Source organism: Phaethon aethereus (assembly GCF_964289735.1).
Source record: "Phaethon aethereus genome assembly, chromosome: 7".
Classification (NCBI taxonomy): domain Eukaryota; kingdom Metazoa; phylum Chordata; class Aves; order Phaethontiformes; family Phaethontidae; genus Phaethon; species Phaethon aethereus.
In genome coordinates this window covers 1,230,553-1,252,594 of record NC_138583.1, presented here as the reverse complement: position 1 = coordinate 1,252,594, position 22,042 = coordinate 1,230,553, and the positions used below count along the sequence as shown (strand labels likewise).

General features: G+C 46.9%; 1 protein-coding gene across 1 annotated transcript; it reads left to right on the top strand.

Moving 5' to 3' along the window:
• Window positions 1–4,461: 4,461 nt before the first annotated feature.
• Window positions 4,462–9,122, top strand: LOC309406660 (gastric triacylglycerol lipase-like; the record flags this gene model as incomplete). The annotated part of the gene is given in 7 exon segments (XM_082001939.1): window positions 4,462–4,566; window positions 4,710–4,827; window positions 5,678–5,751; window positions 6,274–6,411; window positions 6,522–6,524; window positions 6,528–6,636; window positions 7,973–9,122. Coding segments are annotated over 7 exon segments (807 nt in total). The 3' UTR covers window positions 8,233–9,122.
• Between the last annotated feature and the right edge of the window lie 12,920 nt (window positions 9,123–22,042).

The window sequence follows — 22,042 nt, the reverse complement described above, 5'->3', positions numbered from 1 at the left end:
GCTGCCTAGGAGAAAGACGTGTCAAAGCTGAAGTCCACTGTGGTCCTAGGCCTTGGGGTATATCTCTGGCTTTGTATTCAAGCCTTGCTTAGGGCCATGGGAGGTCCCGAATGGAATTCGGCTGCAGCTGCTGTCTTCTAAAAGACCTGCCGGACTGCACAGTTGTACGTCTGCCAGCAGCCTGGGCGGCGGTTTGTTACTGCAATTTACTGGTGGTAGTTTGTTACTACAATTTACTTCTTTATTCACAAAAAGGAGATTTCTCAAACCTCATAAATGTTTGGCTATGACCAAATGGTCTGTATGTTAAATGTGCTTGGGAATGGTTTCTTGTACTGAACGGTTGCCTGTGTTCTCACTGCCAGCTTAACTTGCAAGAGGGTTCGGTAGAGTTTCGTAAATGTGCGTTTTCTTGCTAAACTGTGGCCTGGTAAAAGCAGGTAGGAAGTTAGTCATAGAAGAGTATTAAGACAGTAAAAGAATTGAGGCCAAAAGAGAAATACCAAGAATTAAGACAGAATCTTTGGCAGTAATTTTACTGTCAAAATGTGAAAATATGGTTATTAAACTTCAGCACGATGGGTAGTGAAAACACCTAAAGACGAACAGCAATGGAAAAAGCTCTGTGCTCGCTGGTGAACACGCCGTGTGTACTGCTAGAAAAGAAAGCAAGAGTGAGGCGAGGAAGGGCTGCATGAGTTGGGTGAGAACTCTTGGATGTATGACATGTTTCTGCTTTGGGGCCAAACACCTACCTGAAGCATCTGCCCTGGATGAGGGCAGGGCTTGGTAACGCTCTGCTTAGGAGCTGCGGCGTAGCAGCCTTTCTGGAAATGACCTGGGAGGGGTGGCGGGTGCCAAACTGAACACGAGCCAACAATGTGCTCTCACTGCAAAGATGGAGAACCACAGTCTGGGCTACAGGAGCAGACAGGTGGCCGTCTGATCTGAGTTAGCTATCACCCCCGCTGTTTGGTGCAAGGGAGGCCACATCTGGATGCTAGGTCCAGTTTTGGTCTGCTTGGTGTGAGGGATATGGAGACACCAGTGAGGCCCCGTAGAGGCTGACAAACTGGCAGTGACCCTACAATGGGAGGTGGACGGAGCTGAACTTACTTGGTCTGGCCATGGGAAGGCTGAGAGCAGTGTGAGAGCATCCTGTGACTCCTCAGAGGGCAAAAGGTGACAGAGCTAAATGCCTCTCTGTAGTGGCAGATGATATGATAAGGGAAAATGTTGTTGCACCTTTGGATGTTGATGCTAGACACGTGGAAATGCTTCTTTCTCTGGGGAGTGGGGAGCAGCCCTGGGACAGTCACCACAGAGGTGTGGGATCTCCATCCTGGGTGATTTCCAAAACTTGACTACTCAAAGCCAGGGCCAATCTGGGAATAGTCTTGCTTCTAGTGGAACAATGGATAAAGACTTCTGGAGATCCCACCAACATTTCTTTGATGTCACGACTGTGTAATGAAGCTCAAGAGCCTCTCCTTCATCCCATTCAACCTCTACAGTGATGATGCTTCAGCAAGAGCTGCATATGAACTTTGAGAGGCCTGAGCATCTTGCAAGACCTGTGATAAAGTCTCGTTCTTGAAGTGCTATGGGACTCTCATGACTGTGGAAGCAAACTTAGTCTCGCATCTTGCAGGGAGGACAGTACCTCCAGGCGAGTGTGACCAGAGTTGCCCTGCCCTGTCCCTGGACTGTAGACTTCCGTTACCTGTTTACTCAGAAGGTGAAAGTCAAAGATGTCTTACTGAGCAAAGTGTGGTTTCCGTATCCTAAACGCAAGACACTTTTAACATCCAAATGTCTAAATGATGAACCAATGTGCTACTATGGCTATGTTTAAAGAGTGGGACCAATTGCCAAATCTAGGTGCATGCCTTGGATACACCTCAGGTCTACATCAGGTTGACAGCCAGAAGACATCCTTCCCTATTGAGCCTGCACTGTGATTTCCAAAGCAAAACAATCCAGGAAGGCAGGGCAGAAGACAGCCACAGCCCTGACGTGGGTGATGGAGAAGAACAGCTATCCCCGCCTGCAGCGTGTATGTAGGATAGGGTGCTTAGGCACTCTTTGTACTTTCCTGTAAGGGTGTGAAGAACAAGGATGTTGTGGTGGGTTGACCCCAGCCAACAGCTAAGCACCCACACAGCTACTCACTCACTCCACGCCCCAACCCCAAGTGGGACAGGTGGAGGGAATAAGAAAAGCAAAAGCGAGAAAACTGGGACGAGGGAAAGACAGCTTAGTAACTGAAGGAAAGAGAATAAATACAAATGATGCAAAGGCAATCACTTGCCACCTCCCATGAGCAGACCGATGACCAGCCAGGCTCCAAGTGATGGCTACCTTGGAAGACAACACCCCCGCTACTTTTTATTGCTGATCATGACATTGTATGCTATGGACTATTGCTTTGGCCAATTGGCTGTGCCCCATCCTTATGCTATGAAGAAAGTAAACTCCATCCCAGACAGACCCAATACAGATGTTTTTAGACTGCTGCCTGGGATTTAATCTTCAGCTCACACTTAACATCACTGTCCATAATATCATATAACAGAGGGTTGTAGAGCTCTGTCTTGCACATCATCATTCCTAAAACATAAGATCTGCCATTGGAAACCCATTTTAGACTTCAGTCTTCCCGTGTAATAACTTAATTATTTCTCTTGTAATAAATAAACAAAATGACCATTGAAACACGAAGCTGGAAACTTTCTTCAGAGTTACCAATTAAATGACTTTATCAATGGAAATCACCTTTAAATACCCATAGTTATTTGACTCCGCCTAAACAGTATTTAACCGACCTGCACAAAAAATTTCTGGGCAACCGTATTTTCTAAACCATGGTGTTGCCTAATGATTTATATATTTAATATCTCAGTGTGTTTACATTTAGTCTTCTCTGTTCTTGCTACCCTACCCTCCAGACAGTTCTTGTCTTAAGAGAGATGAAGAGCGCTGCGCCGCGCACCAGTGAGAGGTGACGATCAGTCCTCTGCTGCTGCCATGTGCCCCAACTCCAATCCCTTCTGCACGCCAGGCATTGCTTCCCTATACTGTCTCTCTATCCGAGGGGCTGACATCTCCCTGTCTCCTTCTGCAGGAGCTGTGCCACCCCTCGACTGGGCTGGTAGCCTTTGCTTTTTATAAAGGTGAGTGTGGGAAAAGCATTGGTAGAGTTGGGTCTCAGATTTCTAAGTGTGGATGCGGATGGTGTTTATGGCTCCAGCTGAAGGAAGACAACTCCAACCCAATTGCCTGTGTTTGTCTGAGAACAGGGGACTGAAATCTGATTTGCTGGGTCAGATCTAGAGGCTGGTCCAACCCAGTTTTCTCCAGTTGGTGGGCCATCACCTTGTGGTCGCTAACTTCTACAACTGTTGTTGGAGGGAACAACCCCACCCAGTCCTTTCAGTATCTGTTTGTGGACTTATTGCCCATAACTTTGTGTAAAACCTTCTGCTGTTCCCATTCGCCTTCACGACGTCTTGTGGCAGTGCGCTCTCCCGTGCACAAAGTATTTTTTTAAACCGTGTTAAACCCAGTGTCATTAAGTGACGCCTAGATCTGCTGGAAGATGCATTGCTCCCGCGTAAGGTGATACAATTCACACATAGATTTGCACTTATAAATGTCCTTCTCTGAATTAAATGTAACCAGTTCTTGTCTTTTTCACTACGATCAAGGAGAAGGGCAAGTGGTTAGAGATTTTTTTTTTCATTATTTCTATTTAGGGAGTGAATGCAGTGTTGGCTCTTATTCGATTGATCAAAATCAACCTCCTATCCTCCCTCTGCCTCCTGACTAGGCTTGGACAGTTGTGCTAATGGGTGAGGCAAACAGCATGGCAATGTTACAAAGCTCTCCCTCTCAGTCATACCCTTTCCAGCTGGGAAGAGATAGTGGAGAAGTGGCTTGCACTGTGCCATAACTGATGTGACAAGTAACACCCTACGTGTGTGTATTGGTAAGAGAACGTCTGGGTTGGGATTTGCAGCTTGTGCCAATGCCTCTGGGGCTCTCGCTGTGCCCCTCCAGAGTCTGTCCCTGGTGTCTCCAGGACCCCTTTGGGCAGGGGGAGATGCTGTTGGATCTCCCTTCACCTCCTCATCTCCAGTTGAGAGAGCCCAGCTCCCCCAAGCCTCACCTGACCTCCACCCCACTAAGTCTGAGTCCTACCTGGGGTGTTTTCTTGCCCAGATTTCTCCTCTCACTGCTGGAAATCACCTGTTGTTAGCTTACAGTGAAAGCACAGGTTGTTCTTCCCCATGTAGTGCTGTGTGTCCTGGGCTTTGATTAGTAAGCAGTGTTTCTCTCTGGACATCAAGCGAGCATCTAAGTGGTATGAAATCAAAACCTGCTCAGTGTGGATCTGATTTGAGACTCCACTGCTTCCGATGGGCACTGACACTGTGGCTGTGTTGGTCTAGGCAAGTGAGGATGTGGCTGGCTCTAGCTCTGACGTCCGTGGTCCATGGGATGGTATCCGGGCAATGCCTCTTCAAATTTCCACTTTCTAAGAATCCAGAAGCACGGATGAACGTCCTGAGTATGGTGGCATTGGTGCAGAGGCAGTGAGTGTCCAGGAAACAGTGAGTATAAAATACTGAGAGTTAAATACAGATTACCTTGAAGGCAAACCTCACGGCACTTTGCAGGCATTGTTCTTTGCTATTTTCTTCTTGCAGAGCGAAATGCTCTCCTTCTGGGGATACCCCAGTGAGGAGTACAATGTGGTGACAGCAGGTGGCTATATCCTTAAGCTAAATAAAATTCCTTACTGGAGAGGAAATGCTGGAAGCCAAGGTAAAATTGGTATCTGTGTCATACAGGAAACCCAGAACTTATGCTGTTGTCTTCTGAGTGGGATACCAGGGCTTGTGCAAGAGGGTTTTCAAGATCCATCATGTCTTGGTATCTGTGTTTTGGTCAATAAGAATTTGTAGGGAATGTTGAACCCTTGCAGTGATGTTTTCTCACCCTGCGTGGAGACCTGAGCGTGGGTGATGCCCCATGCACCTGGCAGGCTGCAATCCCAGCACTGAGAGGCCACCCATCCATCCTACCCACTGATGCCTCATGCACGCCTTGGATTTTCTCTGGGAGCCTGGCTTCTAATATGTGGCCCTGCAGCCATGTGGTAAATCAGCAAACTGGTTTGATACTCCTTGAGGAGCTTCCGGGGGGCCCTTTTGTCCTGTGAGGAGTGACAACTGGGAGGCTTTAGATCCATGAAAGGTGCATTTTATCCTATCACATCTCCAGGCACCTCCGTGTTTGCCTATGGAGCTCCCTGGGCAGCCCCAATTCTGCTAAAGCTCCCAGCAAAGCCTCTCTGCCAAAAGCCTGCTGAGATGCAGAGTGTAGCTACTGCTCCGCTTGTGTCTCTGAAAATACCCGGTGTCCTTGGAGACAAAAGCAGATGCTGTGAGATGTCTCTGAAATAGTAATATCACATATCCTGATGACAGTATAGGCTATCCACGTTATCTTTGGGATTTGTAAAACAGTTCTTACCAAAGTTAAACTGTATACATGAATGTCTTGAAAGAGTAAGCTGGGGTTTTTTTCTTCTTTGGGTTTTTTTTTCAGCTTTTATAGCCTTTTCCACTATGCCTCAGCTGGCTCAGAAAAATCAAGATGTACTTTGTTTCAGCCCCTGTGGCCACAGTTACATTTGTTCAAAGTCCACTTAAAAAGCTCTCGTTCTTTTCTGATTATGGACTTAAGGTACGTTGGTCCAGACTATATTCTGCATAGTCAAAATTAATGTAGTTTTTCATAGAGTTTGTGAAATTGCCTACACAGTGTATTTCAAATAATTTACAGAGAGAGGAACTCTGTGCTCCATCTGTTTTCACAACAAAGGGAATCACACATCTCAGTCCTGAGTCTTTCTGTCCTGTTCTGCATTTACTCCTCAAAATGTTCTGGCAGAATTAAAGCCAAGAGGGCTAGTCGTACGGGCAGACGTGCACACAGCAGGTGTCAAAACGTTGGTGAATAAAACCAATGCAGAGACTGTGAATTGCGCCCTACCACTTAACACAAGAGTACAATGAATATAAGAGGTCATGCACGTAAAAAACATTGAACAGAAGCATCTAATGGGATACAAGGAAGGGTCCACTTCTGGGCAACCTCATACTCCAATATGGGATATGACATAAAATAGAAGCTACGAAGTGGTGGTGCTTTGAGAAAAAGCATGACCAGTCTTCATATTTGATGAGTACATTTGCAATTTTACAGAAGATGATTGGCACCAAAGAGTTCCTACCACACACTGCCTTGGGTGAGCTGGTCCTTTCCAAATTCTGTTCCTGCTCGAAGACCCGCAAGAGCATCTTGTCTATGCTCTTTGGATTTAACTGGAAGAACGTAAATATGGTATGGAGGAATAAATCTGCAGAGGGCCCTTGGTGTACTTCTGAAGGACAAAGCCTTGGCTACCCTGTTTCGTGGAGCCAGGTGAAACCCATTTTGAAAGGTGCTTTCAGAGCTGAGTAGATGTGTATGCGGCACACTCCCCAGCGGGAACTTCAGTACAAAATGTAATCCACTTGTTGCAGATAAACCTTCCCAGCTACTTTCCTACGCAAAACAGAATACGGGGTATTTTAATGGTCCTTTGTGGTCAGTCTCTTGTGTTGGTTGCTGCAATACATCAGTGGTATCTTTGTTGGTTTTGTTTTCACCTCTTCATAAAACGCTCAGCAGCTTCTTGGGCTGCCTGTGCATCATCAAGTGGAGTGGCCCAAAGGAGTGGATCTGCAAAGAGAAACGTTTGGAGCTGAGGACCCTGCATCCACAGCAGGCACATTTCAGGGGTCTTGCTACAGACTCGCTCCAGTCTTGCCCTGCAGCCCAAGCGCCGTTAGCGGTCAGGCTGCAGCAGAGATTCTCCTGGACAGCATCCAGTTAAGCTTATTACCAATTAAGCTGATTGTTTCTCCTTCTTCCCGTTGTGGGCATGGAGAACAGTCACTACCAGAGCCCCTCTGAGACTCAAATTGGGCTATGCTGCTCCTATTCTCTTTTCCCTAGGCTAAATGTACCCGGCTGTTTGCACATTTCTTTGTAGGACATGGATACAAATGGCCTCTTCTTGATCTCTCCTGGACCCTCACCAGTTCATGCATCTTCTCTGAAGTGCGTGCCACAGGCTGTATGCAGAGCACAGCTTCTTCCAAGTGTGGCATCCCTGCTCAGAGACGCCAAAATAACTGTGTGTTTTGTAGCAAGAACACACACACCATTTTCCGAAGTGCTATTGCTCAGCGGTGTTAGTCCTCATTCTGGATATGTCCAACAGTTTTTCTTTTCTATGTATAATTTCTTCCTTAAGCAAGAAAAATCAAATTGTTCAGAAAGTGGCATGCTTCTTGGCTGGAATAATTACACTGCAGATAAGGAGATATGATGCTGATAAGACACCTGATGGCAAGTCCTCATGCTAAAGCAACCCTTCAGATGTGTCTTATTTTCAAGAACTTGCTTCCAAACACTTTCCTGCTGTTACGAAGCCGAAGGAAAGGCCAGTGCTTACATGAAGTGTAACCACAAACCACAGCAGAGCTGCTTGGAAGTGACGTCTAGAGGTCTCCAGTCCAACCTCCTGCTCGAAGCAGGTTGATCCACCAGCATTAGATCACGACAGCTAAAATTTTGCCTGCTTATGGAAGTTAATCATCAAGTCATCTGTAGTATCAGAACCAGAATTTCTAACAGGACAGAACTAATTTACTAATTGATTTAAATTAAATTTACTATTTAATTTATTCATTAAATTGTGGCGCATAAGGTTATACTGCATCTTTTAATAAAATTTCTCTTCTTTCTAAAAGAAAACCTTTCCAGTCTGGGTTTTTTTTTCCTTAATTCCCAAAGAACAGCAATTGCTCTTGTGCGGTGTGTGTTTTATTGCATTGCAGCAATGTCTCTCCTTTGTGAAACCCTGGTTTTCCATCTTTTCAGATGGGTCCGCCACTCTACAACGTGAAGGACGTGCAAGTGCCGATGGCCATCTGGAGTGGTGGTGTGGACTGCCTGGCTGATCCCCGGGACATTGCCCTCAAGCTCCCCCAGATCAGGAATCTGGTCTACCACAAGGTGATTCCCCAGTGGAACCACCTGGATTTCCTACTGAGGCTCGATGCGATGGAGGTTTTGTACCAGGAAATCATTGACACGATGAAGAGGCATCCGTAAAGCTGCTGTTTTGATTTGATATATTTTTTGCTGATGTGTCTTCTAAGATTAATGCTATCTCTAAAGGATTTTGAAATTTGTCACTATTTGGACCACCTGAATGTAGTTGATTAAAATGTTCTGCTTTTAGCTAGAGCAATGACAGGGTGGGGAGAGAAGCCTGACTGGCACCCATTTCCTTTCTTCTTCCTTTTTTCCTCCATTTTTTCTTTTTTTTCTCTTCTTTTTTCCTTTTTTTCTTCTCTTTTCTTTTCTTTTTCTTTTTTTTTTCTTTTTTCTTCATCAGCCATTGTTTATTTGCAAAGTACAGGAAACATAGATAAGGAAACTGGGTTTTCAGACTTTTTGTTAAGACTGATATCACAGCGATCTATTCTCTGAGACATAATGGATCCTTCGTAGCCTTTCCCATGTAGTTAGCTTTATAGTGCCTGCAATTCCCCTGAAACCTGGGGTTCAGGACCCCCTGTAACTCAGCTGATTCCTGGCTTCATCAGAGACACAAAATTCACTGTTGCCGTCTTACAGTTGGCACTGTTACCCCTGGACCTTTAAAACTACCAACATGGATCAGAAAGAGTTCTAACAGGTCTGTGGTGAAAAAACACAGCCAGAAGACATCTCCTTAGAGGCAATAGAGTGCTAGGGGTTTTGAAATTCAATAAAAATTGTAAGGAATCACATTTTTAATGTGGATGGGGTTTTTTTCTTTCAACAACTGAGAAGCCAAACAGGAAGAATCAGGAAAGAAATAAATCCTGAAAAGTAATTGCAAGAAAGACAGCCCAGCATGTGATTCTGATATGTGATGTGCAAAATCCAAATAAAAAGGGGGCTTAGGCAATGTACAAAGTGCCTACTTCTTAGGGTTTTTCTGAGATGTTTTGCTAATAAGATTGAGTCATTCATTTTGTGTTGTGTATTTTCTGACTAAAGTGCTTTCTTCAAATACAGTATGTATACAGGTGACTAAGCAGCACTGCAGAAATCATCCATGCAGCAGATCAGGCATGCAGGTAGCTGCCTACCACAGAGGGTTCAGTCTGTGTTTGTCTGAATATTATTATCCATATCAGTACTTCACAAAGAAATAAGGTGAAGTCTAGCTACTTTATGAAATAAGACTTCTACATATTTGTGTCTTTACAATTTCTTCACCGAGAGAGTGGTCAGGCATTGGAACAGGCGGCCCAGGGAGGTGGTGGAGTCGCCATCTCTGGAAGTGTTCAAAAAACGTGTGGATGTGGCGCTTCAGGACATTGTTTAGGGGACATGGTGGCGCTGGATTAATGGTTGGACTTGATGATCTTGAAGGTCCCTTCCAACCTAGTGATTCTGTGTGATTCTGTGTGAAAACGCCACATTCTGTAAGGTTTGGGACAAATTGCGTTAAATATTGCCAGGTTCTGAGCATTTGCTCTGAGCAAAACTACAGCAGCCATTCTTTGCATGGGCAAGGATGTGAGAAGATGTTTCTTCATCCCAGGCTTCCTACATACATGCAAAATAGAGGCTGAACTGTTATACCCGAGTTCACATGAAACAAAATTTGCAGGTCCTCTATAAAACCCAACTCAGTACATTGACCTTTAGTTAGAAACAGAAGAAGAGTTGGCTTGAATTTCAATGTTAAATACTGTGATTACTATTTTTCCCATTTTTAGCAATATTTTAGACTAACCGAGGCATGTGGACCAAAAGAAAACAGGTCAGGGAGTTATTCCTTGTCTTAAACAGGCCCATCTGCTTTCTGCCATGAGCAACAAGCCTGCTCACATCCCATGCAGCACCGGGGTGCTCTCTAGCTGCTGGTATCCTGTTGACTAGCTGTTGTTTAAGAATAGCTATTTTTCCTGTGCTGTAAGTACAGGAAAAGTTTTTAAATCTTCAATGCAGAAAGACATCATCCTTCAACCTAGCTGATTGCCCCAAGTACAGCACCTCTTATGATGGATTGCACGCCTTTGCATGCATTTCGCCTGAACAAGAGAGGGTCTGTCATGATGCGGAAAGCTCCTTGAGGAAGGTTGTAGTGCCCTTTTAGGGGGACCTGAAAATTTCTTTCTGACTTTTGTTCCAGCCAATCCCTTCTGGAATGGATGCAAGCTGTATTATTTTTGGTTGCACTTGCAGATCTGGCCGTTTCATTTACCCTGAATGGTCAGGAGGTCTCACTTCTTTCTTCAGTTCAACATGCATCTGTAGACCAACCGAATGAGTGGGAATCCAAGTGGGACGCCCCACGTGCTGCACTGTGCTGCATCTCTTGCACTATGACAATGGTGGTCTCAGAGATGCCGTGATGTGTTGGCGAGCTTGTTTTTAGCCTGAAGGAAGAACAGTTATTTTATAACAACATCTTTGTTTCTACCAGCCAAAATTCTGAGGCTCATCAGAAAAACTTAATAAACATGTTAATGATGTGAACAAGAATCAGCTTGTTTCAGGGAGGAATAATCTAGTTCTGAGGCAAAGCAACATTTCAAGGAGAAATTACTTGAAGCTCTGCACTGGGGTACTGCCAAATTTTCAGTCTGTCATGCTTCCTTTAAAATTTCCTGGAGTATCTGCATCACCTACAAGTGGCCATGAAAGGCAAAGTAGATTGATGGGAGTTGGGGGGAACACAGAAAATAATTTTGGGTGGAGAACAGTCTTTCCAAATGCTGTTGTGCGTTATTTTTGGTAACAGAATTCATTACTAGAATTTGCTTGGTAGAAGTGAATGGCAGTGATTCCTCTCTGATGCTGGATGTGCTTGTGTTGGCCTGGCTGACCACTGTAGGACGCTACTCTCGTGCCAGCTGAAATGCTCGTCTTTCTTACCCAGTAGCATGCCTCCAGCAGAGCAGAGCAAGTTGGTCAGGACTCTTCCTGCAAACAATTTCCCATCCTCCCAAGCCAGCTGTGATACTATTGAGTGCTCCGTGATGGATATTGCAAGTCTTTGCCCACTTGCTTTATCAATCCATGTAAACTTTTGGCATCCACAGCATCCTTTGGTGAGAAGCTTCACGGCGTGACTCCCAGTGGAAAACACAGGAGCACACCATGGCTGTGGCACAGCGGTGATGCTCTGTGCTTGTTCCTCTGCTACTTTCTTCATAAGTCTTGTCCTAAGCTGTTGTCCTCTGAAGAGCAAAGTCAGCAAGCAGAAATGAAAGCTCAATGAAAGTTATTTATGAAGAGAAGCTTGCATTCATTATGGTTTCCTGGTATACCACGAGGCCATGTTCATTGCAGCAAATAATTCATTATTTAGTTCTTTTTTCCCCATGTTTTCTTCCTAAATATGTTGCTTCTGCTTCTGCCTCATCCCAAGAAGCATTCTGTAAAATTGCCTTTTTGAGGCTCTTTACCTAATCAGGTTTTTCATTTTGTTTGAGACAGTCTGTTTCCAGTAAATACTTTTGTCACGTCTAAAAAAAAGGCTTTTAAATTTTATCGGATGATGAGATTATGGGATTAGGTAATCCTAATTAGGTAATCCTGCTCCACAGCAGGGGAAGACCTCTTTCATTACCTGCTGGTTTGGAGGGAAAGGGCAACTGAAGCTGACAAGGCTGAGTGACAGACCCCACCACCTGCTGACTCAGCAGAGTGCGTCGGGGCTGACAGACAAACACGTCCCTAAGTAAGAGGATGTCAAACAGGCTTTTGCCACAGGGCTCGCGGGCTCCTGGAAGAGCAAGTCCCAGCTGGCTGGCTTGAGGAGGAGCCGAGCTGAAATCCTGAAGGTCCCCGGGGAGCAGCAGAGGGTTGTGAAGGGCTCTGAAGGCAGGGGGAGAGCGCTACAGGTGTCATGAGAGGGCCAGTCTCAGCACCAGTGTCTTATCAACACCAGCTGTTGGGGTGGTCAGGGTGGTCCTAGCCCGATCCGCCTGGCCCCACAGCTCTCCCTTTCTCTCTACCCAGCACAGAGAAGTGGGACGGGTGCTGGGGGCAGCTTTCCAGTGCCTGGAGGCACCCGGTGAGCTTGGGTCCTTGTGTTGTTCTTTGTCACTTGCTGCCCCATCAGTCATCCTGGAGGACAGGTCAAGCTAACCCCATCACTGAAGGACACCTCCCTTGGTCTTAACCCACAAAGGCTGCCGCTTCTTCCACCCTGTGACGCCTCTGGCAAAGGTTTAGGAAAGCAGTGGTCTGCTTCCATGTTAAACACCGCGTCACATCCCCAGACCCTGCCTGGGTTGTCCTCTTGGTATCTCCTCCGGGAGCAGAGGCAATACCACCTCTTGCTGTCCTTCTCCTAGGAGCCACCAGCTCCGAGCCAAGACACAGAGAGGGGTTTAAGACAGGCTGTGAGGTCTTACACAAACCAGTCGATCTTGTTCAAGCGCTGGTGGGTCAGCCAACACCCTCTTGGTTAAACCGCTCCCGTGAGGACTGGCACCGGGAGCAGCGTGCGCAGGGCTCTCATCGCTGGGACGGGGATGCCATGACCGACGGAGAAGGAGCCCCAGGGCCAGGCAGCGCGGGGCCTGGACACCCTCTTTGAGGGCGCGCAGCAGGTGATTCAGTGGCTTCGTGCAAAAGGCGACATAGAGGCACATATTTTCATAAGCAAAATTCCTCCTGCTAAAGATGCATTTTAGCCAAAGATCATGGCATACCCAAGCCAGAAGCTAAAGAGGAACAAAGATGCTCTTGTGCCCACTCCACCTTCCATGCACTGAAATTATACCGGTACCAGGAACGAAACAGCCAGAAGGCAAAAGGCAGGGTTGAACTCCGAAGGCTGCCAGGGAGAGAGAAAATCGTGACTGCTATGAGAAGCCAAACCTCAGCCCTTTGTGTTTCTTTCTACCATGGAGAACGACAAGGGTATCACAGTTCAGCCAAGGGCATCACGTGAGGCACAACACAAACTTCACAGTTAATATCTCCTCTTACTTCTCCTCTACTCAAGTCTTCCCTTACGTCTACTCACCAGTTCATTTGGTTTGACTTTCTGCTCCTTCACTAGGGATTGTTCCAGTCTCTAGGATTTAATTTCTGATTTTTTTTAACAGCTATGAACAGAAGTGATTAGCTGGCTGTTTTTTGACTTATTCATTCCTTACCATTGTCAGAACATGTACTTGAGAAAGCAGATATTTACAGGTGTTAAATACGTTTGTATTTCCACTTTCTTATTCAGAAACACCAAAGAAGTTGGGGGAAAAAATTCTGTCTGGAAAATGATGTCCCAGTATTGACAAGAAATGTTGGGAAGAACCAGACAACAGCTGGAGGCAGAACAGAAATGAGAAGGAGGGAAACTGGTCATCTATCCCATTGCTGCTGTGATTCCTATATCCCCCCACATTTCTCATGGCCTCGAAAACCAGCCTTTTTGGGATGTTGTGGTTTAACCTGTCAGGCAGCTAAACAACACACAGCCATCCGCTCACTCCCCCAGTGTGATGGGGGAGAGAATCGGCAAAAAAAGGTAAAACTCGTGAGCTGAGATAAAGACAGTTTAATAGGACAGAAAATGAAGGGAAAATAATAGCAATGACAAAAGAATATACAAAACAAGCGATGCGCAACGCAACTGCTCACCACCCGCTGATGGAGTGACCACCCAGCAGCAGCGACCCCCCCTGGCCAACTCCCCCAGTTTTTTTGTTCAGCGTGATGTCATATGGTACGGAACTTTGGTCAGTGGCGGTCAGCTGCCCCAGTCTCATCTCTGGCAGGGCAGTGTGAGAAGATGGAAAGTCCTTGACTTAGTGTAAGCACTGCTCAGCAACAACTAAAACATCAGTGTGTTGTCAACATTATTCTCATCCTAAATCCAAAACACAGCACTATACCAGCTACTAGGAAGAAAATTAACTCTATCCCAGCTGAAGCCAGGATAGCCTGGAAATCTCTGACTTTATGGACAATGTTTTTTCCTTACTTCTCTTAACAGCAAATACTTGAGAGATATGGGTGCACAGGCAAATCATCTCATCTCAGATATAGCCACCAGGGCAAGCCCTGGTTGCCAGTTAATTTAAAACATATTGATTGAGACAGCATTTCCTTGCTGTATTTTGTTGCCTATAGATGCAATAAACTTTCCATGGAAACTTTTTGGGCAAGAAAAAGAAATGAACCATGCTTTGGAGCATTCACCCAAGGAGCCCTCAGAGGCTTCAGTATTTGTAATTGGTCAAAGTAGACTGATGGAGAAATTGAGGGAGATATTGCTCTTCATGAGCATTCAGCGCTCTGAAATAATCAGGCAGGTCTCATGCCACAGAATCGCTCTCCCACAAAAGAGCTGGGCCAGGGCAAAACTGGGTGAAACTGGGTGAAACAGGTGATGGTCTAAAGACAGCTCCATCTGAAGACAAGACCCTGAATGTAAACCCCTTTGAAGTCACACCAGTTAAAAGGTGAGTAAAATCTTTGTTTAGGCAAAGGAGATGTCCTTCACAATACATGTCAAGTGATGGTGAAGAGCTTCCTCTTGAGATGGAGGTAGCTTCAGTACCACCTGAGGGATATATATTCTCCTGCATATCCAACATCCCACAAAACCACTACTGCTGTGGAGATATTTTCCCAAAGCAAAACTGTTCTTGTCATCAAGCACAGTGAGGATTGGAGGGAAATTGCAATCAATATCAATTGTAGATAATTTTCTTTCTCCTCTGTATTAATGATGGTTTGGGCTTTGCTCATTTCAGCAGTAAATTAATCAGCCTGCAGGGTCTGTTGAGCAGGTCTACTTGTGCACAGGTTAAGAATTCCTCAATCCCTCGTTTTCCCCTCTGCCTCCTAACTAGTAACTCACAACATAAATCTATAGTAATCTGTTGTAAGGCAAATATATTCCCTGGCATTTTTATCTCCTCATCTGGATCATGAGCTGCCCACTGTTTTTGACAGCTGTCCATAAGTTTGGTGATGAGGACCCATGTGGGAAGAAATATACTCTCATCCTATTTTTTTAATTCTGAATAATAAAAGAGGTCAAACCACAATATGGGAGAAAGCCCCAAACAGGCCCATGAGCACGTGAGTAGAAATTGGCCATTTTCAGGTTTGGGATGGAAGTCCCAGCTCCTGCCTGAAAAGGCAGCTCTTGCTGCAGGCTCTGTAGGAGCAAGGGGGGCAAAAAAATCTCCAGGCCAGTTTTTTGGGTGGAGCTCAGCAAGTTTATAGCTAAGTTTGACGCAGTGCTGGTGACCTGCTGGTCCTTGGCTCCCGAGCTGCTCTAGTTTGGTGCAGCAAATTCATTCTTTGTGGAAGATCACAATTTGGGAAGCAACATAAAATGGTGGTTAGGACTTTCTCCAAGTTATCTTCATTTTGTGGATGAAATAACATGGTCTTGACTTCATTTCACTTGAAAGAGGAAGAGGAAGTGTGTTGTTTGAAGGTGCAGTCTTAAGTACGTGTGATTTGTCCACATTAGCTTCAGCATGATACTGTAAAATGACAACAACAACCTCCAATCCTGCATATCAATTTCTCTCTTATCGACCTTTTGTTAGGCAGTCTATTGACAGATTGACTTTGACTGATGCTCTCTGAAGTGGCTTCTTCTCCTTTTACTATTCAGACACAGGTCAGGGGCTGGTATACCTTTGCAAACACCAAGCTCTGCGCTCTAAATTAAGCACAGTATCTTGCAGAGAGCCACAATGCGGCTGGTGGTGGTGGTGACGGCAGTACCACCAGATGCGTTACGGTGGTTGATGCTTTGAGACCAGCTTTCGGTCCCACAAGCTGCTTGGCTGACGTCAGTTTGGGTTAGGGAGCGATGCTTTATCCTTTAAACATATTTTTCTCTGTTAAAAGGCGAGGGATGCAGAGGCTGAAAATTAATCTCACTGAGTCTTAATCCACCCAGATTGTCAGCATTTTTATTTTCTTCGGATTGGAGGTCCTAAAACCTTCTGCTCTTTGAATCACCGTGGGCATCTTTTACAGCGTGCGGAGACTTGCAGGCAGAATCATGCACAACTCCACAGGCAAACAACTATTTTACCTACTGTAATAAATAGATGGGGCTAGCATGCTGTTAGGCTAAGCACGAATATGCTCACCACACCCGATGCCGGTAGTGATGAGCGGCTCTGCTAGCTGGGCAATTGGCAGTGGGGTGGGGAGATGCTGGTGTCCTTGGAAATGTTTGATCTCCCTGAGTTGCTGTTTCTGATTGTCCACCGCTTTAGGCAGGTTTTCACACCAAGTTTTTTCTCCTGAGTCCTGGAGTTGTTGGCAAGATAGAAATAGCTCGGTTCTGGTCACTGGGTGACACCAAGAGGGACTCCCTGTTGACCCAGGTCATCTTCTTCTTGGTGTCTGCTTCACCTATTCAAATTGCAATACTCTGCCATTCCCACCCCCACAAACAAGTGTCAGGTCCTGCCCGGGTATCGTTTGCAGTAGGATTTTCTTTCGCTGGCAGACCTGAACAGACGTGTACATATCACATTTCCTGGACTACACAGCCACCAAAAATCTCCTTCACTGGGGCCAGGTAGGGATACTCCTGTTCATCGCACCTGGGTTGGCTGGGGTGCTGGTCTGGCACATTGCTCCGTTCACCATGTGGACAGACACGGTGGCAGGACTGGTGAAGCCTTCCCTCTCCCTCTGTTTCCTTGGAGTCCACACAGTTCCCTGCCATCAGCCTCATCTTCCACCCTGCATGTGGGTTGGCTCAACCAGGTGACATCTCTGCCTGTTGTAAACAACCTGCCCTTGGAAGGCAGTCCCTGAGCACCAAAATCCCAGTCTTGGGGGATGTTCGAACTTTGTTGGTTCCCTGGTGCAACCCCCGCCCTGACAAGCCAACCCCCAGCCTTACAGACACCTACGTATTTCTGTCATCCCCAGTAATGGCCTAAGGAAGGTAGCATGAAGATTTCAGGGACCCCTGGAAAAGACTGAGACCACTGGCTGCAGGAGCAAATGACAGTCCATTGCCAATCACAAAGTGAACGAAGAGTGATGGAAAAAGCCAGTATTTTCAGTTGAATTTGTTCAACATCCTTATGCTTCTTCCTCCAAGATGAAGACATTTCAGCAAGAATGGTTGGGGAAAGAGCAAGCTGGCAAGACTCTGATTTGGAAGTACTGGTGGCTAATAAGGAGGGAAACCAGCAAGATGGTCCTAGACTGAAAGAAGTTACACCAAGTCCACATGGATAAATCCTCATTGGATTGTCGCTTTCTTTGGAGAGTAAGATCATTAATTTAATTGTAATTCAAGCATAGTCTGAATGGTCACGGTGGGTATCTTGAGACTAGGAGAGTGGATGCACACTGCATTTCTTGCTGGTTACGATGAATTCAATGATGGTTCATCACCTCCTCAGCTGGCAGACATGTTTATGCTGCCCCAAGGATGGCCGATGAGCTGCGCAGTGCTGGCAGCTCTCAGAAGACCTAACAGGCTAATTTTCCAAACAACGCCCAAGAGAAAACTCCCTACCCAACCCGGTGACTTGCGCTCTGTCAGTCCATTGTAAGCAGTTGAGGTTGTCCGCAGAGTACTGCAGGACAGTAGAGGGGTCCTTCTCCCTCCTGCCACGACAGAAACAAGATACGCTCAAAGACAGCCCAAGTGACCGCACCCTGATAATCCTCCATCTGCTTTGCCTGAACCCACAACGGGGCCAGCTGCCCCACTGTTTTGTTGCCCAGCTTTGGGTCGCAAGGGATGGGCAGCTGCAAACATCAGCCCAGACATCAGGGTTGTGCTGGGGCAGAGGCCCTTTGGCTGCCGCTTCCCCATGGTGGGGCTGATCTCAGGCATTACCCATATGGGGTTAACCCTTTGCCTTTTGGACTGCCAAAATTGGGGAGTTCAACCAGTTTGACTATGGAGAGAAGAACCAGGAGAAGTACAGCCAGGTAGGCAGGGCGTGTCTCTTGCTTTTGAGGATGAAGGGATGACTTGGTTGTGCTAATAGAAGAGGATGACATTGGCTGAGACTGGGATGAAAGCACCCTGTGCATCATGCACCCATGCATCTTGTAATTCCCTCGGTGGCTGGGGCCTCCATGAACGCTCAACCATTCAGTCCCATTTCGACTGGCTGGTGCCAACCCAACCTTTTGGTTTTTGTCCACTCCTGATGGGAGAAGTCCAGTGGGGATCTAGCAGGACACATTTGCCCCATGTCACATTTTTTCATGTCTGCTAAACCTATGTCCCAGGAGGTGACCTCTCAGCAGGTCTGATGGCTAAAATCCAGCTGATACCTTTCTATTTCACCTTCCTTTGAATAACCTGATGGTTTTTCTCCCCAGACCTCACCACCTTTTTAGAGAAGACATGATGGTGACAACTGCCCTGTGGAGTGGCAGGGAGGACTGGGATACCTCTACTTCAGAGACCCGGCACTTGCTCCCCCACAGCACCAAACTCATTCATCAGGAGCACTTCCCTGATTGAAGCCACTGGGTCACATCTGGCCTGGATGCCTGTTGGCACATGTACAGGCAGATGGTCACTCTGATGGAAAAAAATCAGTGAACAGTCCACATGGTACCCTGGGATGGAGGAGCCACCCGTTCCCACATCCTGGGGATGGCTGACGTTTGTACCAGGACTGTCAAACCCTGTTCTCTCCTCCCTAGAAACATCTCTGGTCACCCTATTTCACACTGATCTCGTGAGCTAACACAGTCTTGTGATTCCTCTCTGCCTTCTACAGAGTGCCCTGGTGTTTTAGCTTCCCTGCTTCTTCTGGTGCACAGTGATATTTCTTTTCTTTGTTTTTCAGAATTATTTAAGTAATAGACACCTGTGCTGAAGCCCTGTCTGACTCTTCCATTGGCGGGCATCACCGAGGTTGTGCTGCAGGTCAGCCACGCAGGACCTAGGAGGTGCCCGCTCTGGGCATTATGAGCCCCTTCCCGCGGACCCATCTCACATCCAGCCTCTGGGCCATTGCAAGGGGCAGTCGCCTTTTCCAACCTGCATCGTGCCAGCTCATGCAGCTTTGCTCTTCCTTGCAGGTCACGGTCATGCATGATGATGCTCTGCAGACCACCCTGTCTATGGCAAATGACTCCTTGGCTAGTTGTGCCGACATGCAGTTTGGTTTCCCTCACAGTGAATATATCCATCACCACTGGCTGGGAAGGAAGCAGGGGGAAGAAAGTGGGGGCAGAGTACAGATGCTCAAAAAACGAACCTTTACTTTCACAGGAGCAGCCCATGAAAGCCTCATCCCATAAGGCACACGGGCAGCTCGGCTCACAGATCCCGCAAGCTTGAGGTCTCATTCTGCAGCTTTGTTTTCAGCTTGGTTAATCAGATGGAGACCAGTCAGACCACATGGGAACATACCTGGGGCAAACACTTCTCCCCTGGGAAATACCTCGCATTGGGAGTATACCTCCGTCATTTCACCGCCATCACCAGCTTGGCTCCTGTGGCCTTAACACAGGAGGCTCAGGCAGAGGCTCTGAACTGATGGCCCCTTGCTCTGACCCCACAGATGTCCCTCCCACAGCACACCCCGCTTCTGGGGCTGCAGGGTCCCAAGGAGATGGGACAGCAGAGCAAGAGGGAAGGGGAGGCTGGCAACACCCCCCCATCCATCCCCCATGAAACGCAGAGCCCCTGTGCTGCTTGCTACGTCAGCAAAGCCAATTTGTTCCCATGCTTACATGGGACAGAGGTCACGCACGATATTTCGGAGCTATTTACCTACAGCATGAGCTCAGACCACGTCTTCACACCTCTCTTGTCTCTGCATGGGCACCCCGTGTGCAGTGTTGGGGGAACGGGCAGGCAGTTTGGGAATGTCTCACCAAAATCATCAGCGCTTGGCAGGCGAGTCCCTTGCCACAAGCCCCACAAAATCATCTTTTCGACCCCTGACTTTGCAACCCCTGCCTTTTATTGACAGTGCTCTTCCCACGCATCTTAAACTTAGATAGACTTCACAGGTAAGCATCATATATCTCTCGGAGGTATGGACAGACAGATGAATGGATGGATGGATAGATAGACAGATAGACAGACAGACAGATAGATAGATAGAGCAGATAAGCAGGTAAGTGGATGGATGGATAGATAGTTGGATAGATAGAATAAATAGGTAAGTAGAGGGATAGATGGAAAGAAAGAGAGAAAGAGAGAAAGAGAGAAAGAGAAAGAGAGAAAGGAAAGGAAAGAGAGGAAGGAAAGAGAGGAAGGAAGGAAAGAGAGGAAGGAAGGAAAGAGAGGAAGGAAGGAAGGAAGGAAAGAGAGGAAGGAAGGAAGGAAAGAGAGGAAGGAAAGAGAGGAAGGAAAGAGAGGAAGGAAAGAGAGGAAGGAAGGAAGGAAGGAAGGAAGGAAGGAAGGAAGGAAGGAAGGAAGGAAGGAAGGAAGGAAGGAAGGAAGGAAGGAAGGAAGGAAGGAAGGAAGGAAGGGAGGAAGGAAGGGAGGGAGGGAGGGAGGGAGGGAGGGAGAGGGAGAAAGAGAGAGGGAAAGAGAGAGGGAAAGAGAGAGGGGGGGAGAGAGGGGGGGAGAGAGAGAGAGAGAGAAAGAGAGAGAGAGAAAGAGAGAGAGAGAGAGAAAGAGAGAAAGAGAGAAAGAGAGAAAGAAAAAGCGAGAAAGCGAGAAAGCAAGAGAGGAAGGAAGGAAGGAAGGAAGGAAGGAAGGAAGGAAGGAAGGAAGGAAGGAAGGAAGGAAGGAAGGAAGGAAGGAAGGAAGGAAGGAAGGAAGGAAGGAAGGGAGGGAGGGAGGGAGGGAGGGAGGGAGGGAGAGGGAGAGAGGGAGAAAGAGAGAGGGAAAGAGAGAGGGGGAAAGAGAGAGGGAAAGAGAGAGGGAAAGAGAGAGAGAGAGAAAGAGAGAGAGAGAGAGAAAGAGAGAAAGAGAGAAAGAGAGAGAGAAAGAGAGAGAGAAAGAGAGAAAGAGAAAGAAAAAGCGAGAAAGCGAGAAAGCAAGAGAGGAAGGAAGGAAGGAAGGAAGGAAGGAAGGAAGGAAGGAAGGAAGGAAGGAAGGAAGGAAGGAAGGAAGGAAGGAAGGAAGGAAGGAAGGAAGGAAGGAAGGAAGGAAGGAAGGAAGGAAGGAAGGAAGGAAGGAAGGAAGGAAGGAAGGAAGGAAGGAAGGAAGGAAGGAAGGAAGGAAGGAAGGAAGGAAGGAAGGAAGGAAGGAAGGAAGGAAGGAAGGAAGGACAGACATTTTTAAATATGCATGCTAAGAACAGAGCATTATTCTTAGGTAACACTGTGGGCCATGTTAAATTCAACTTCCTAGAAAACACAGGTGGGCTTTTGCCGTAAGGAGTATCCCAGGAGGTGACGTGGGTGGGTTATCTCCCAGGAAAGACCTAGTCTAATGCCCAGGCCCAGGTTTCCCTTTCACCACCTCTTAGGCATGTGGTGTGCATCGACCCCTCTGGTTTCGTTCTACTGGGAGGAACATTTCTCTCCTGCAGCCAGTGCTTACACCCTCCAGCCTTTCCAGGGCCACAGGCAAGGTCCCTTTCCACCCCCTCCTTCACCTAAACCCAGAACGCAAAGCACTCAATTTCTGGTGTAAAATTCTGTGCTTGCAATGCCCTGAGCCAGCAAAATCTTAAAAAAAATACAGACAGGGTTTCCTGTACACCTTGCCCCAGCAATGAGGTGCAAACAAAAGTGATGCCCACCAGGCAAAGAGCTGGAGTCTGGCTGTGATACAGGAGTTTATTGCAATCTCTAGTCACAGAAGGCAGGCAGAAATTACACCGTTACATTTAAGGCATTAAATCAGTGTGGAATAGGGTGATAGGAAAGGTTTTTAAGAAGGGGAAAGCAGAGTGGCAGCCCTCACAAAATCCATGCCTCCAGGCAAGTGGGAATGGGTGCCTCCTCCATCCCGGGGCAGCACACGGACCAT